The 15,497-nt window shown below is 45.1% G+C and overlaps 1 protein-coding gene across 4 annotated transcripts in view; it reads left to right on the top strand.

The window, feature by feature from the left end:
• The window catches only part of BCAT1 (branched chain amino acid transaminase 1), a 108,499-nt gene that overhangs the window by 23,627 nt on the left and 69,375 nt on the right, over positions 1-15,497 (top strand). For 2 of the 4 annotated variants that reach the window (XM_084620335.1, XM_084620333.1), the window contains exons 1-2: positions 10,494-10,632; positions 11,934-12,005. In XM_084620335.1, the coding sequence (XP_084476461.1) occupies positions 10,579-10,632; positions 11,934-12,005 (126 nt within the window). In that variant the 5' untranslated portion in view covers positions 10,494-10,578. Of the gene's footprint in view, positions 1-10,493; positions 10,633-11,541; positions 11,592-11,933; positions 12,006-15,497 lie in introns of those variants that run through there. The other 2 variants (XM_084620336.1, XM_084620334.1) reach the window with 2 other exon arrangements.

Below are 15,497 nucleotides of genomic sequence, written 5' to 3'. Positions count from 1 at the left end.
TGTGATTTAAGAGCAGAATATTTCAGTTTTCACTTAATGGATTTAAGGTAAACCAAAACAAGCCATTCTTAAACCAAAATAAGAGTGACTACGCAGCCTTTTGCACTGTTTTAACTATATTGGTTTAAAATTCAGCCATCACTTATGCCAGTGAACTTTCTCATGTAAACAAACTGTTGCACGTGCCAAGCTTTGGAGCTTCTTGTTTCCTTGAGAGATTAATCAGAAAACTAATTACATCATTGTGAAGTTTTTCCTGATCGCCTAAATTTTCCTTTTCTTTATTGAATCCCATCAATCTTGTTTTCCACTCTGTATCCCAAACCAAAGTTTGAAAACCTTCTCTGAGGCAAACATCTCAGAGATCAGAGACAACCATAACTGTAATTCTCCTTGGTGGAAGAGAGGCTAAGCACTGAAAGAGCCTAAGGCTGAATTGTCCTCTTTGAGGTGGTCTCCGCAGATGGGGATTGAGGCACTCCCGTGGGTCTGTTTGGGGACATGCACTATTGCTGCTTGTGCTGTATATCTCCTGTGAATAAATGGAGGACTTCTGTATCTTAAAAGTCTGTCAAGCTGGTACCTACCAAAGCCCAAAAAACTCAAAACATTTCAAGGGCTGCCTGCATGGGGCTTGATTAGTGGTTGGAACCACAATTTGAGTAGCAGCCAACCAATCATTCCTCTTGGTTCAATCTCACCTGAGGAAGAAGGCGTGAAGAGAAGTATTTGTGTAAAATATGGGTGAGATATACCCATTCTGTTACAGTAAAAGGTGTCCAGTCTTTACTCGCATATAAATGAGCTCGCTCAGCAGATATTTTCTTTTCATTACTTTTTGTACTGGGCAACCACTTGCTTAACATAGTATAGGTTAATTCAGCAGAGTTTTAAACTGAAAGCTTCTGTGTCTGGCTCTGTGATACCATGAATGAGTGTCCAAGGTCTAGAGGCCCCTTGTAGAGGTCATTATGAGCTAATGGTTTTTTCAGTTGATGTTATAAATAGTATTCTATGATTCAGCCCCACAGCAACATGCACAATCTCTCACTCCATCTGACAGACTTTGTGGACCTTTTTTAAACACAAGCTCCATTACAATTTTAAGTGCAACTTTTTCTGTAGATTTTTTTTAATGTTGTGTGGCTGCCAAGTAGTACTAGAATTCCCTGGAAAGCCACAAAAGAGAATCATCTTTCTGCATTGTTATAATTTGGTCTTTAATTACTGTTAGCTTTTTTAAAAACCACAGAGATGTTTTGTCTGACACTCTAGTCACACAGTATCAGAAGGGTAACTTTTTGTCTTAAGCGTTTTCTCCTGGTGCTTAGACAAAGGCAAAATTATAAGTGGCTCAGTAGAGCAAACATCATTTGCAACACCTCAGGCCCATGGGTGCAACTCTATTTACTTAATGACTGTACAGCACCTAGCACAATAGGGCCCTGACCTGGTTGGCCTGTAGGCAATACTACAGTATAAATGTTTAACAATAATAATGAAGTCATTGAGGCCCAGCTCCCCAAAGGTATTTAAGGATCTGAGCCTGAGCCACTAGATTACCTGGCATCACATATAACAGAAGCTGGAATTCCTATCTTGATAAGGGAGATTAGATCTTGAAATATTTGCCTCTGGCTAGTAAGTGTCTGACAAATATGGAAGAGGAGAGTAGCTCACTCTCCATGGACAAGGCCTTCGTAAATTTGCCAGGAAGGGTGCTCTCCCTGGAGCCTCACTGGAGGCGCCATTTTTCATATAGCCTCTGGCTATTAGGTGTCTGATAAATCTGAAGAACCTCCTCTGGTCCTGAAGGGAGGAGGAACATTCATTTATTCTCTCTGCTGGAGCCTGAGGGCTGCTTCAAGGGGGGTGAGTTTGAGCTACTCTACCCCATCTGCAACCTGGTGGCAGCTGTAGGTAATAGAAGTGCTGTAAGAAGATGTTTCCACTGCACCTCCTCCACTGTAGGTTAGGGTTGTCAGGTGTCCCGTTTTCGACTCGAACACCCAGTTGAAAAGAACCCTGCCGGCTCTGGTCAGCACTGCTGACCGGGCTGTTAAAAGTCCAGTTGGCATGGGCCTTGCAGGCCCCTTACCTGGCTCCGTGTGGCTCCCGGGAAGTGGCTGGCATGTCCCTCTGGCTCCTAGGTGTAGGGGCAGCCGTGGGGGCTCTGTGCGCTGCCCCTGCCCTGAGTGCCGGCTCCGCAGCTCCTACTGGTCAGGAACTGCAGCCAATGGGAGCTGCGGGAGCGATGCCTGTGGGCGAGGGGTAGTGTGCAGAACCGTCTGGCTGTGCCTCTGCCTAGGAGCTGGAGAGACATGCTGGCTGCTTCTGGGAGCCCCCTGAAGTAAACATCACCCAGAGCCCTCACCCCCTTCTGCATCCCAACCCCCCTGCCCCAGCCCTGAGCCCCCTACCACATCCAAACTCTCCCCAAAGCCCGCACCCCTGCCCCAGCCCTGAGCCCCCTCCTGCACTCCGAACCACTCGCCCCCAGCCTGGAGCCATCTCATACACCCTTAACCCCTCATATCTGGCCTCACCCTGGAGCCCGCACTCCCAGCTAGATCCTGTACTCTCTCCCACACCCCAGTCCCTCCACACTCCAAAACCCTTGGCCCCATCCCCCAGCCCGGCGCTCCCTCCTGTACTCCAAATCCCTCATCCCCGGCCCCACCCCAGAGCCCGAACCCCCAGCCAAAGCCCTTACCCCCTCCCAACCCTCTACCCCAGTCTGGAGCCCCCTCCTGCACCCTGAACCCCTCATTTCTGGCCCCACCCTGGAGCCCTCACCCTCTTCTGCCCCCCGATCCCTTGCCCCAGCCTGGTGAAAATGAGCAGGTGAGTGAGGGTGGGGGAGAGCGAGCGATTGGGGCTGGGGGTGGAGTGAGTGGGGGATGGGGCTATGGAGAAGGGGCGGGGCAGGGCCTTGGGGAAGGGGATGGGAAGGGGATGGGCAAGGATGTTCAGTTTTGTGTGATTAGAAAGTTGGCAACCCTACTAGCTGCTTCTTTGGGTCCTCCTTCCCAGTGAATAGCTCTGCGTTGCCTGCCTCTGCGACTAATCCTAGCTTTCCCAAGTGGTCGCAGAGTGAAATTGACTTGCTCAGTGCTGCCCACCTATTTTTAAATAGCTGAAGTGAAAACCAGCAAAACTCTGATCAGTTTTCACTCTGTTTTCATGGACACTGTGAGTAGCAGTAGAGACACCGGAACGGTCTCTGTTCAGACTCATGTAAGACCTCACTGCCTCAGTTTACACTCAGTTAATGTTTGAAAGGCTATTTTCACAGCCATAAAGACTAGACACTTAGGGACAGATTTTCAAGAGAGCTCTGCTCTTGTTTGGGCACCTAAAATCTGACCACTTGGTTTCATAAGTGCTCAGCACCTAGCAACTCCCAGGATGGTGCTTCGGAAAGCTATGAGTGGTGGCAGGGGTAGGCACTGCAGCTATTCAATAGAGAGGAGGCCCCAGAAAGGAGGCTGGAGAATACGTAGATTAGTGCGTGCACACATACATGTTCCCCACTCAAATATTTCTGCTGCTGTTCCCAGGGGCTACTAGAAGTACAGCTATTTTCAAAAGCTGGCCATTAATGTTTCTTAAATGAAAGCTTGGCTTCTGCATAAGTTGCTTGCAATGCATTCGTATCTCCTTCCTCCCCCTTCCCCAAATTCTCCACTTCTGGTCCTCAGTGATGAGCAAGTAAGTGGAGTTTTCAAGCTGTCGGGTCAGTAGACCAAGAACGGTACAGATTACAGTGTGAGGTCTCTCGACTGAGGCCATAAAGGGACACTGTGAACTTTAAAATCTCACTCTTTCTGGAAATGTTTCACATATTTTTGTGGCAAATAACATCTAGGATTATAGTAATTAACAGAGATTAGAAAAATATTTTTGTTGTGGACTTTCTTAAATTGATTTTTTTTTAAGCTTTCACATTTGACAGCCATTACGGTCACTATTTCCCCTTTTGTCTGTGTGTATCCTTCATACAGGATCAGGTGAGGGAGTTTAAAATAGGAAAATGTGATTGTAAAACAAACAAAACTTGGAAGGTGGATAGCGAAGGAGGTATAATACCTGAAACTAGTTTAAACTAATGTTTTAATTTGACTAAATGTCAAGGTGATTGTGTCCTTGCTCCTATTTACTATGCATTTATATTCTTAGTTAGTTAGGAATTTGCCTCAAAATTCTTAGTCAAAATTTCTTCCCTCTACTGTTGTGCTCTATGCCATTTGTCTGTCACTCTCCACTCCATGTGCAGCTTTATTTCTGTGGTTCTCTTGGTATATAATTTGTGAATCATTTTCTCATTCTTTGGCATGAAAGGTTCTATATAAACACAAAATATTGTCCAGTATTTCCTCCATTAGTGTCAAAGGGAATAACTTGCACAGCTCCCTCACACAGATAGGTGACTAGACTAGACATAAAGAAAAGGAATACTTGTGGCACCTTAGAGACTAACCAATCTATTTGAGCATAAGCTTTCGTGAGCTACAGCTCACTTCATCGGATGCATACTGTGGAAAATACAGAAGATGTTTTTATACACACAGACCATGAAAAAATGGGTGTTTATCACTACAAAAGGTTCTCTCTCCCCCCACCCCACTCTCCTGCTGGTAATAGCTTATCTAAAGTGATCACTCTCCTTACACTGTGTATGATAATCAAGGTGGGCCATTTCCAGCATAAATCCAGGGTTTAACAATAACGTCTGAGGAGGGTGGTGGGGTAGGAAAAAACAAGGGGAAATAGGTTATCTTGCATAATGACTTAGCCAATCCCAGTCTCTATTCAAGCCTAAGTTAATTGTATCCAATTTGCAAATGAATTCCAATTCAACAGTCTCTTGCTGGAGTCTGGTTTTGAAGTTTTTTTGTTGTAATATCGCAACTTTCATGTCTGTAATCGCATGACCAGAGAGATTGAAGTGTTCTCCGACTGGTTTATGGATGTTATAATTCTTGACATCTGATTTGTGTCCATTTATTCTTTTACGTAGAGACTGTCCAGTTTGACCAATGTACATGGCATTGCTGGCACATGATGGCATATATCACATTGGTGGATGTGCAGGTGAACGAGCCTCTGATAGGGTGGCTGATGTTATTAGGCCCTGTGATGGTGTCCCCTGAATAGATATGTGGGCACAGTTGGCAACGGGCTTTGTTGCAAGGATAGGTTCCTGGGTTTGTGGTTCTGTTGTGTGGTATGTGGTTGCTGGTGAGTATTTGCTTCAGGTTGGGGGGCTGTCTGTAGGCAAGGACTGGCCTGTCTCCCAAGATTTGTAAGAGCGTAGGGTCATCCTTCAGGATAGGTTGTAGATCCTTGATAATGCGTTGGAGGGGTTTTAGCTGGGGGCTGAAGGTGACGGCTAGTGGCGTTCTGTTATTTTCTTTGTTAGGCCTGTCCTGTAGTAGGTGACTTCTGGGAACTCTTCTGGCTCTATCAATCTGTTTCTTCACTTCTGCAGGTGGGTATTGTAGTTGTAAGAATGCTTGATAGTGATCTTGTAGGTGTTTGTCTATGTCTGAGGGGTTGGAGCAAATGCGGTTGTATCGCAGAGCTTGGCTGCAGACAATGGATCGTGTGGTGTGGTCAGGGTGAAAGCTGGAGGCATGTAGGTAGGAATAACGGACAGTAGGTTTCTGGTATAGGGTGGTGTTTATGTGACCATTGTTTATTAGCACTGTAGTGTCCAGGAAGTGGATCTCTTGTGTGGACTGGGTCCCGATGATGATGAAGATGTCATCAATATAGCACAAGTAGAGTAGGGGCGTTCGGGACGAGAGCTGAAGAAGCCTTGTTCTAAGTCAGCCATAAAAATGTTGGCATACTGTGGGGCCATGCGGGTACCCATAGCAGTGCCGCTGATTTGAAGGTATACATTGTCCCCAAATGTAAAACAGTTATGGGTAAGGACAAAGTCACAAAGTTCAGCCACCAGGTTAGCCGTGACATTATCGGGGATAGTGTTCTTGACGGCTTGTAGTCCCATCTTTGTGTGGAATGTTGGTGTAGAGGGCTTCTACATCCATAATGGCCAGGATGGTGTTATCAGGAAGATCACCGATGGATTGTAGTTTCCTCAGGAAGTCAGTGGTGTCTCGAAGGTAGCTGGGAGTGCTGGTAGCATAGGGCCTGAGGAGGGAGTCTACATAGCCAGACAATCCTGCTGTCAGGGTGCCAATGCCTGAGATGATGGGGCGCCCAGGATTTCCAGGTTTATGAATCTTGGGTAGTAGATAGAATATCCCAGGTCGGGGTTCCAGGGGTGTGTCTGTGCGGATTTGATCTTGTGCTTTTTCAGGGAATTTCTTGAGCAAATGCTGTAGTTTCTTTTGGTAACTCTCAGTGGGATCAGAGGGTAATGGCTTGTAGCAAGTGGTTTTGGAGAGCTGCCGAGCAGCCTCTTGTTCATATTCCGACCTATTCATGATGAGAACAGCACCTCCTTTGTCAGCCTTTTTGATTATGATGTCAGAGTTGTTTCTGAGGCTGTGGATGGCATTGTGTTCTGCACGGCTGAGGTTGTGGGCAAGGGATGCTGCTTTTCCACAATTTCAGCCCGTGCACGTCAGCGGAAGCACTCTATGTAGAAGTCCAGTCTGCTGTCTCGACCTTCAGGAGGAGTCCACCTAGAATCCTTCTTTTTGTAGTGTTGGTAGGGAGGTCTCTGTGGATTAGTATGTTGTTCAGAGGTGTGTTGGAAATATTCCTTGAGTCGGAGACGTTGAAAATAGGATTCTAGGTCACCACAGAACTGTATCATGTTCGTGGGGGTGGAGGGGCAGAAGGAGAGGCCCCGAGGTAAGACAGCTGCTTCTGCTGGGCTAAGAGTATAGTTGGATAGGTTAACAATATTGCTGGGTGGGTTCAGGGAACCATTGCTGTGGCCCCTTGTGGCATGTAGTAGTTTAGAAAGTTTAGTGTCCTTTTTCTTTTGTAGAGAAGCAAAGTGTGTGTTGTAAATGACTTGTCTAGTTTTAGTAAAGTCCAGCAATGAGGAAGTTTGTGTGGAGTTTGACAGTGAACCATTGATGACAACTCTTTGAGTATGATCTTTCAATTATTTTTGCACCTACTTACGGTAATTTCCTCTAGACCACATTTCCCTAGTTTGCTTATGAGCATGTCATGTGGAACTGTTTAAAAAGCCTTACTGAAATCAAGATATAGCGCATCTACTGCTCCCACCATTCACTAAGCCAGTACTCCTGTTAAAGAAGGAAATAAGTTGGTTTGGCATGATTTGTTCTTGACAAATCCATGTTGGCTATTCCTTATAACCCTGTCATTGACTAGGTGCTTACAAATTGATTGTTTAATAATTTGTTCCAGTATCTTTCCAAGAATTGAAGTTAGGTTGACTGGTCTATAATTCCTTGGGTCCTCTTCATTCACTTTCTTAGAGACAGGTACTGTATTTGCCCTGTCCTCCAGGAGTTCTCGAAAATAATCGCTAATGGTTCCAAAATTGCTATAGCTAATTCCTTAAGTACCTTAGGATGGATTTCATCAGGCCCTGCTGACTTGAGTACGTCTAACTTACCTAAATATTCTTTAATCTGTTCTTTCACTATTTTAGTTTCCATTCCTTCCGGCTTGTTGTTAATATTAATCAAGCCGCTGGTCACAATTAACCTTTTTAGTGAAGACTGAAGCAAGATAGGCATTAAACACCTCAGCCTTCTTGACGTAATCAATTAGCTCTCCTTCCCCACTAAGTAAATCTTCACTTTTCTTCTTTCTGATTTTTGCCCCAATGTGATTGTGCTGTTCTGTTGTACTCCTGCTTAGCAATTTGTCCATGGTTTTCAAATTTTTTTGTAAATTTCCTTTTTGATTTAAGGTCTATGAAAAGCTCCTGGTAGAGGCATATACTCTTACTATCTTTTCTTCATATTAGAATAGTTTGCTATTTGCCTCTAATATTGTCCCTTTGAGAAGTTGCCAGCGCTCCTAAACTACTTTTTCCCCTTATATTTTCTTCTCAGGAAACTTTACCCATCAGTTCTCTGAGTTTGTTAAAGTATGCTTTCTTGAAGTTCATTGTCCTTATCTTGCTGCTCTCGCTCCTTCCTTTCCTTAGAATAATATCTATCATTTCATGACAGGTTTCAGAGTGGTAGCCATATTAGTCTGTATCAGCAAAAACAACCAGGACTCCTCCTGTTTTTTGTTTTGTTTTTGTTTTGTTTTTATCATTTCATGATCACTTTCACCCAAGTTGCCTTCAACTTTCAGACTCGCAACCAATTCCACCCTATTAGTTAGAATCAAGACTCACATGTCTGTCCGCCTGGTTACTCCCTCCATCTTCTGAAACAGAAAGTTGTCCCTAATATATTCCAAGAATTTATTGAACGTTTTGTGTTTTGCGGTGTCTGGGTAGTTAAATTTCCCCATTGATACCAGGTCTTGTGTTTTGGATATTTCTGTTGTCTGTTGTAGAAATGCTTCCTCCACCATCGCCTCTTGATTTGATGGTCTGATCTGCTCAGGGGCAGATGTCATACTTGGCACTATCATTAGTGCCTATGTGGATGAGCAGCATGAGGTAGTGGTCAGAGGGGTGATGAGCCACAGTAACCTTTCTGTGATGTCTTGGATGTAGACTGCAGGCAGGCAGTACACCTCCCAGGATTTCAGGTCAGCAGATGGATGCCTCCGTGCCCCCTCAGAATGGAGTCCCCAACCACCAGAACCCTATGGCTCCTCCTGTTGGATGCAGTGGCCATGAGCCTCCCAGACATGGGGGCAGGTGGCTCCTCCTCAATCATTGGGGTCTGCTCCTCTCCTCCTGTTGCCAGTACAGCATAGTGGTTCTTGACTGCAATGAACAGGGGACCTGGGGTGGGGTGGAGGGTGAAGCACTGTCTGTTGCACAAGGTGGCAATGCAGCCAGTCTCCTTCTTGCACAGCAGTCGGTTCTCCTTTCTTCTCTGGTGCTTCTGTAGTCAGCCTGTATCGTCTGTCCCGGATGACTCCATGTACATCCTGTCGATGAAGTCCTCATGGTCCTGGATGCTATGCAGATGAGCCACATCCTCCTGCAGCTCTCTTACCTGCTTCCTGAGGGATGCCAGCAACAGACACCTCTCACATGAGGTGGTTCTCCCTGCCTCACTTTCTTCTTCAGGGACATGCAGGCTGCATTCCCAGGAAGTCAAGACCTGGACCTCAGTAGAAGCCTCCAGGGTCAGATTGTCAGTCTGGCCAGGGCCAGCGCAGGTGCTGGCAGAGGAAGAGCTAGTACTGGTGTTGGTGATGTGCCATTTTTCTCCCATTGTGGGTTCTTCCTTGGAACGTATCTGCAATCCTCCTCTTACTGATCTTAAATGAGTGTGTGACCCATGTAATTCCATGGCAGAGCTGTGGTGTGACAGAGGGGAAGGAAGCAGAGGAGAGAATTGAGGTTAAGGATGAGGACAAGCAAGAGGATGAGCATAAGGGGCAAAGTATTGTATATGGTTACTGGGGCAGATGGAGGTGCAAGCTTCCTGAACCCCGTGGGGATGGTTTTGTTGCAGACTGTCATCCACTAAGGGTTGACTGGAGACCACCACATTCCTATTCATTTGTGATCTATTCTAACCCATAAACAAACCACAGGCCTGCAAAAGTGAAAGAACACTGTATTAGTCTCTCCACTACTAAACTCTCCTTCAACTTCTGTGCTTCAGAGACACACAGTGTGCTGTTCTTCGAGTTCAGTACTCTTTGGTTGAAGGAGTTTAAGCTACATATTAAGCTACATTGAAATGATTAACATAGTCCTTCACCTGGTCCCCTCTCCTGTGTCTGTATAAGTTATAAAGGCTAGACCATACCTTATCCTGCTACTACTGATGGCAGTGGCAAAATTCCCATAGCTACAAGGGAGCAGGATCGGGCCCTACACATGCAGTTCTGAATTACACACCACTCAGAACCAGACTTATGATGGAAATTAATGTCCTGTCACAACTGAGGCTCTTGTGTCACAGAGCATGGTCTACAGGTTATAAACAGCTCTGCCAAATCTCACAAATCTGGGGTAGGGGAGACTCTCTCACAAGTGGGGATTAATTTTAAGGCTCTTTCAATCTGATGATGAAGGATTTTGCTGGCACCTGGTTTCTACCAGGGACTTAAATTTTCCTACATCATCCCCTCCCTCCTTAATGTCTTATTTATGCAAATTGCCATAACTCCTGACACAACAGTACCTGTCTCTTGGTTTAATAACTGGGATGAGTAGTTACAGGTACATCATTGTTGTCTTCTGAGCAGAGCGTTATGTGGGAGTATGTGGATATTTTAATGAGAGAACATTGTGGGGCTAGTTTATATTTTACCAGCATACACGAGTGACCCCCTTGCCCTCCAGGCACTGAGCTGGCCTCTCCGACAACACAGTGTTGCAGTTTAAATCTTACGTCAGGTAGTTACTTGCAGCGCATTGGCATGATTAGGGGCTTGGTCTTCAGCCGTGGTGTAGCTCTACTGCTGCTCCTGATCCTCAGCTGGGTAGCAGAGAGTGCCTCAGTGGTGCACTGTACACGCTCACCCGGCAGCATGGCAAGCGCACTGACAGCTGAGCAGGGAGCAGCCGATGCCTTCTCTTGCCAGGTATTTCCCACTTTGCATGGCTTTCTTCGTTTATTTTTGGGCGCAAGAGAGAAACAGGGAGAACGCGTCTGATCCGAGAGAGAGAGAGACGTTAACTTCCCCTCCTCCCGGCCCTTAAAGGTTCCAGCATTGGTATCCCCCTCCCCCAGATGATCCTAGCACAAAACCCCTTTTCACCTAATTGTTCTGTCATTTAACCCCCTCCTCCCCATACCACGTTCATTCTAGCACTCAAGCCTCTTAATGCCCGTTCCCTCCTGTTCATCTTCCTGTGCATTTACTGATATTCCCTCAACCGTCCTCCTGTATATTCAGCACCAGAGCCTTCCGAGTGCCCATCCCCCAAATATTCCACCCTTGTGATCCCTGCCCACAAACCCTTCCTGCATCCTTTAATCTTTCCAGCACTGTCTTGGAAAGTCCTGATTAGCTCAAATGAGCAAAGCCAGAAAGGCATGTCAGATTCCCCCCCTCCTCTTTACCTCGGTGCCGCTGTTTGTAATGTGTGTTTCATGTCTGCGACCAGAATGCTGTAGAACTGGCAGGGAGAGGATGCTAAGAAAGCAACATGGAAGCTGCTTTGAGGACATGGGATGCTTCTGCTCGATTATTTGCTTTCACAGGTCATGCACCTGTCGGCTTACTCTTCCAATTTGCACCATCGCTCCCCTTTCCTTCAATAGCTGGCTAATATCCCACTCATTTGTGGAGTCCTTAAAAGACACACAATGGCTATAAGAGAAATAGCGTATACATTCATGACTAATTTTGTTTTTGTGGATGTACGTTCGTTACCGCTTATCTCATTCAATTAAGGAAGTATGGTTTGGAGAAGATGTTTCCTCCCTCTCTACTGTCCCCTCCCCTGCCAAGTCATTTTCACTGAATAAAGGCACAGAGGAAACCAGAAGGCTGAGGTGTCTGCCTCTAAAGGGGATTCAGTGACCTGATATAATTGTGTAAAATCCCAGAGTATTTATTCAGCTTTAAGTGAAACAATTGCACTTTTGTTCTCAGACTGTGACCCTGAGACATATAAGGCTAATGTGGGATTTAACCAGTCTTGCTAAAGCCCAGAAATGCAGTTGTGTTAAATAACTCAATTGAAACAAAAACAAAAAACAAACCAAAACAGGAGGATGGTGGAAAATACAGTGACTAATATTCTTATTCTGATCAAGTGATGATGAAGGCTGATTGATACTTTTTGATTTCTATCATGCAAAATATTAATTGCCTAGGTATCTGCCTCTTTGCAACATGCATTTGATTTGGTATCTCCTGCTTTTTATTTCTTGCAGGGCTGTCAGAATGAGTGCCCAGCTGGAGGATGTACAGGGGGAGCCACAAAGCAAGCAACTGAATCTTTCAAGGTAAGTTGTTTGCAAAAAGGTTGGTGCCTGAAACATTTCAGACACAGTGAGAGAAAGTGCTCTGGAGCTATTTATGATCATTGTGCATAATGCTGGATTTATGGACATGTTTGATCATCATAATGCTGGACATAAGTGTTTTATGCTGATATCATTTGGAGATAATGCATTTAACCCCTGTAGAAATTAGAGCATTAAAAAAAAACCACCCTACATTTGTTTCTTACTGCAGTGAGGAAAGAATAAGCAACTGCTATATTATGTGATCAGCTGCTTGGGATATGAGAAAGGAAGAAGTTGGATGCCTGTTAAATATCATGTTCACAAAACTGAGGATTTGGCCAAGTGGATTTAACTGGACCATTAATGTTGATTTTCAATAAGCTAATGTCATGCCAATTTTCAAAAAGGGTAAATGGGGATGACCCAGGTAATTATAGGTCTGTCAGCCTGACCTTGATCTCATGCAAGATAAAGGAGTGGCTGATACATCACTCAATTAATAAAGAACTAAAAGAGGGCAATGTAATTAATACAAATCAACATGGGGCTATGGAAAAATAGATCCTAACTTTGATGGGGTTTTTTATGAGATTATAAATTTGATTGATAAAGGTAATAGTGTTGACATAATATACTTAGGTTTCAGAGTAGCAGCCGTGTTAGTCTGTATTCGCAAAAAGAAAAGGAGTACTTGTGCACCTTAGAGACTAACCAATTTATTTGAGCATAAGCTTTCGTGAGCTACAGCTACATGCATCCTATGAAGTGAGCTGTAGCTCACGAAAGCTTATGCTCAAATAAATTGCTTAGTCTCTAAGGTGCCACAAGTCCTCCTTTTCTTTTTGATAATATACTTAGACTTCTGTCAGGCGTTTGACTTGGTACCACACAACACTTTTATAACAAAATTAGAACAATGTAAAGTTAACATGGCACACATTAATAGGGTGAAAAACTGGCTAACTAGGTCTTAAAATAAAACTGTAACCGGGAATTTTCATTGAGTGGGTCTGTATCCAGTGGGGTCCCACACGGTTCTTCGCCGTACACTATTTAACATGTTTATCAGTAACCTGGAAAAAAACATAAAATCACCACTAATAAAGTTTGCAGTTGGTAAATAATGAAGAGGTCAGGTCGCTGATTCAGAGCAATCTAGGTTGCTCACTAAACTGGATGCAAACAAACAATATGAGTTTTAATACAGGTAAGTGTAAATTTATACATCTGGGAACAAAGAATGTAGGCCATACTTACAGGATGGGGAACTTTGTCCTGGGAAGTAGTGACTTTGAAAAGTATTTGGGGGTCAGAATGGATAATCAGCTGAACATGAACTCCGAGTGTGACACTGTGGCCAAAAGAGCTAATGTGATTCAGGCATGCATAAACAGGAGGATCTTGAGCAGGAGTAGAGAGGTTATTTTTCCGCTATATTTGACACTGGTGCAACCACTGCTGGAATACTGTATCCAGTTCTGATGCTCACAATTCAAGAAGGATGTTGACAAACTGGAGAGGGTTCATAGAAGAGCAACAAGAATGATTAAAGGATTAGAAAATATGCTTTATAGTGATAGACTTAAAGAGCTCAATCTATTTAGCTTAACAAAGAGAAGTGTAAGGGGTGACTTGATTGCAGTCTGTAGGTGTCTATATGAGAAATAAATATTTGATAATGAGCTCTTCAGTCTAGCACAATGGTTTTCAAACTTTTTTTTTCCTGGTGATCCAGTTGAAGAAAATTGTTGATGCCCACGACATAACGGAGCTGGGGATGAAGGGTTTGGGGTTGGGAGGGGCAGAGGGTTGGGGTGCAGGGGTGAGGGCTGCGGCCAGGAATGAGGGGTTCAGGGGGTGAGAAGGGGCTCTGGGCTGGGGCAGAGGGTTGGGGTATGGGAGGGGGTCAGGGCTCTGGGGCGGGGCCAGGGATGAGAGGTTTGAGGGCGGGTGCAGGGCTGGGGCAGGAGATTGGGGCACAGGCTTACCTCGGGCGGCTCCTGGTCAGCAGTGATGCTAAGGCAGGCTTCCTGTCTCTCCTGGCACTGTGGACCGCACTGCACTCCGGAAGTGGCCAGCAGCAGGTCTGGTTCCTAGGTGGAGGTGCGCAAGCGCTTCTGTGCGGCTCTCACCTGCAGGCATGGCACCATCCCCCCCACCCACCAGCTCCCTTTGGCCAGGAACTAGTCAGTGGGAGTGCAGAGCCGGTGCTCAGGTTGGGGGCAGCGCACGGAGCCCTGTGGCCCCTCCTAGGAGCCGGACCTGCTGCTGGCTGCTTCCACGGTGCAGCACGGTGTCGGAACAGGTAGCGATGTTTAACGGCCAGTCGGCAGTGCTGACCAGAGTCACTGCAACCCCGTGCCTTACATTCGGCGACCCAGTACTGGGTCATGACCTGCAGTTTGAAAACCACTGGTCTAACAGAGAATGGTATAACACATTTGAATGGCTGGAAGTTGAAGCTAGGCAAATTCAGACGAGAAATTAGGTGTAAATTTTAACAGTGAGTGTAATTAACCATTACCAATGGTCATGGTAGAGTCTTCACTGACGATTTTTAACTCGAGAGAGTGCTTTTCTAAAGGATAATTCTAGGAATTATTTTGTGGAAGTTCTATGGCCTGTATTATACAGGACTTCAGACTAGCTGATCACAATGGTCCTTTCTGGCCTTGAAATCTGTGAAATCAATCTGATTATTTGAACCAATTTTCAGTTGCCCGCTTGCAGCTAAGGTCCAGCATAAGTATGGGAGATGGACAATTATTCTCAGCTACACTCCAACTAGTGAAGCTTCTGATGAAGGCAAGACAGAGTTCTATATTTAACTCTCTTTTCTTCTTTCACCTATCTTGAATCACGACATCGTCACTCTCCTTGATGACTTTAAAGCTATTGTTGAGAGTTCTAGTGGAGTATGGAAATTGTTACTGTACCAGTTACTCCAGCCATCGCACTTGAGAAAGCTTCTGCCAGGAATGATTTTGCCTCCTTTTATAAACACTTGTGTGACCTCACTGACAAGAAAGACTGTACCAAGTGAAAAAAGAAAAGGAGTACTTGTGGCACCTTAGAGACTAACAAATTTATTTGAGCATAAGCTTTCGTGAGCTACAGCATCCAATGCATCCGATGAAGTAAGCTGTAGCTCACGAAAGCTTGGGCTCAAATAAATTTGTTCGTCTCTAAGGTGCCACTAGTACTCCTTTTCTTTTTGCGAATACAGACTAACACAGCTGCTACTCTGAAACCTGTACCAAGTGAATGACCTACTCCATTTCAGGTCAGCTAATTGATACAGAAGCAGAGTAAATGGCATGCTGGAGTGAACGTTTCAGCCAGCTCTGAATTGCACCCCCAATTTCTTTGAACCCTGACATTAAGGCCACTGCTGAGTTGACTCATTCTGCACAGAATGATCCTGGCAAATTCACTGCTGATGACATCCACAGAGATGTAAAGAAAGCTAAGGGAAATAAGGCACCTGGA

This window comes from Lepidochelys olivacea (genome assembly GCF_965140295.1).
Source record: "Lepidochelys olivacea isolate rLepOli2 genome assembly, chromosome: 1".
Classification (NCBI taxonomy): domain Eukaryota; kingdom Metazoa; phylum Chordata; order Testudines; family Cheloniidae; genus Lepidochelys; species Lepidochelys olivacea.
This window is presented reverse-complemented; position numbering and strand designations above follow the sequence as displayed.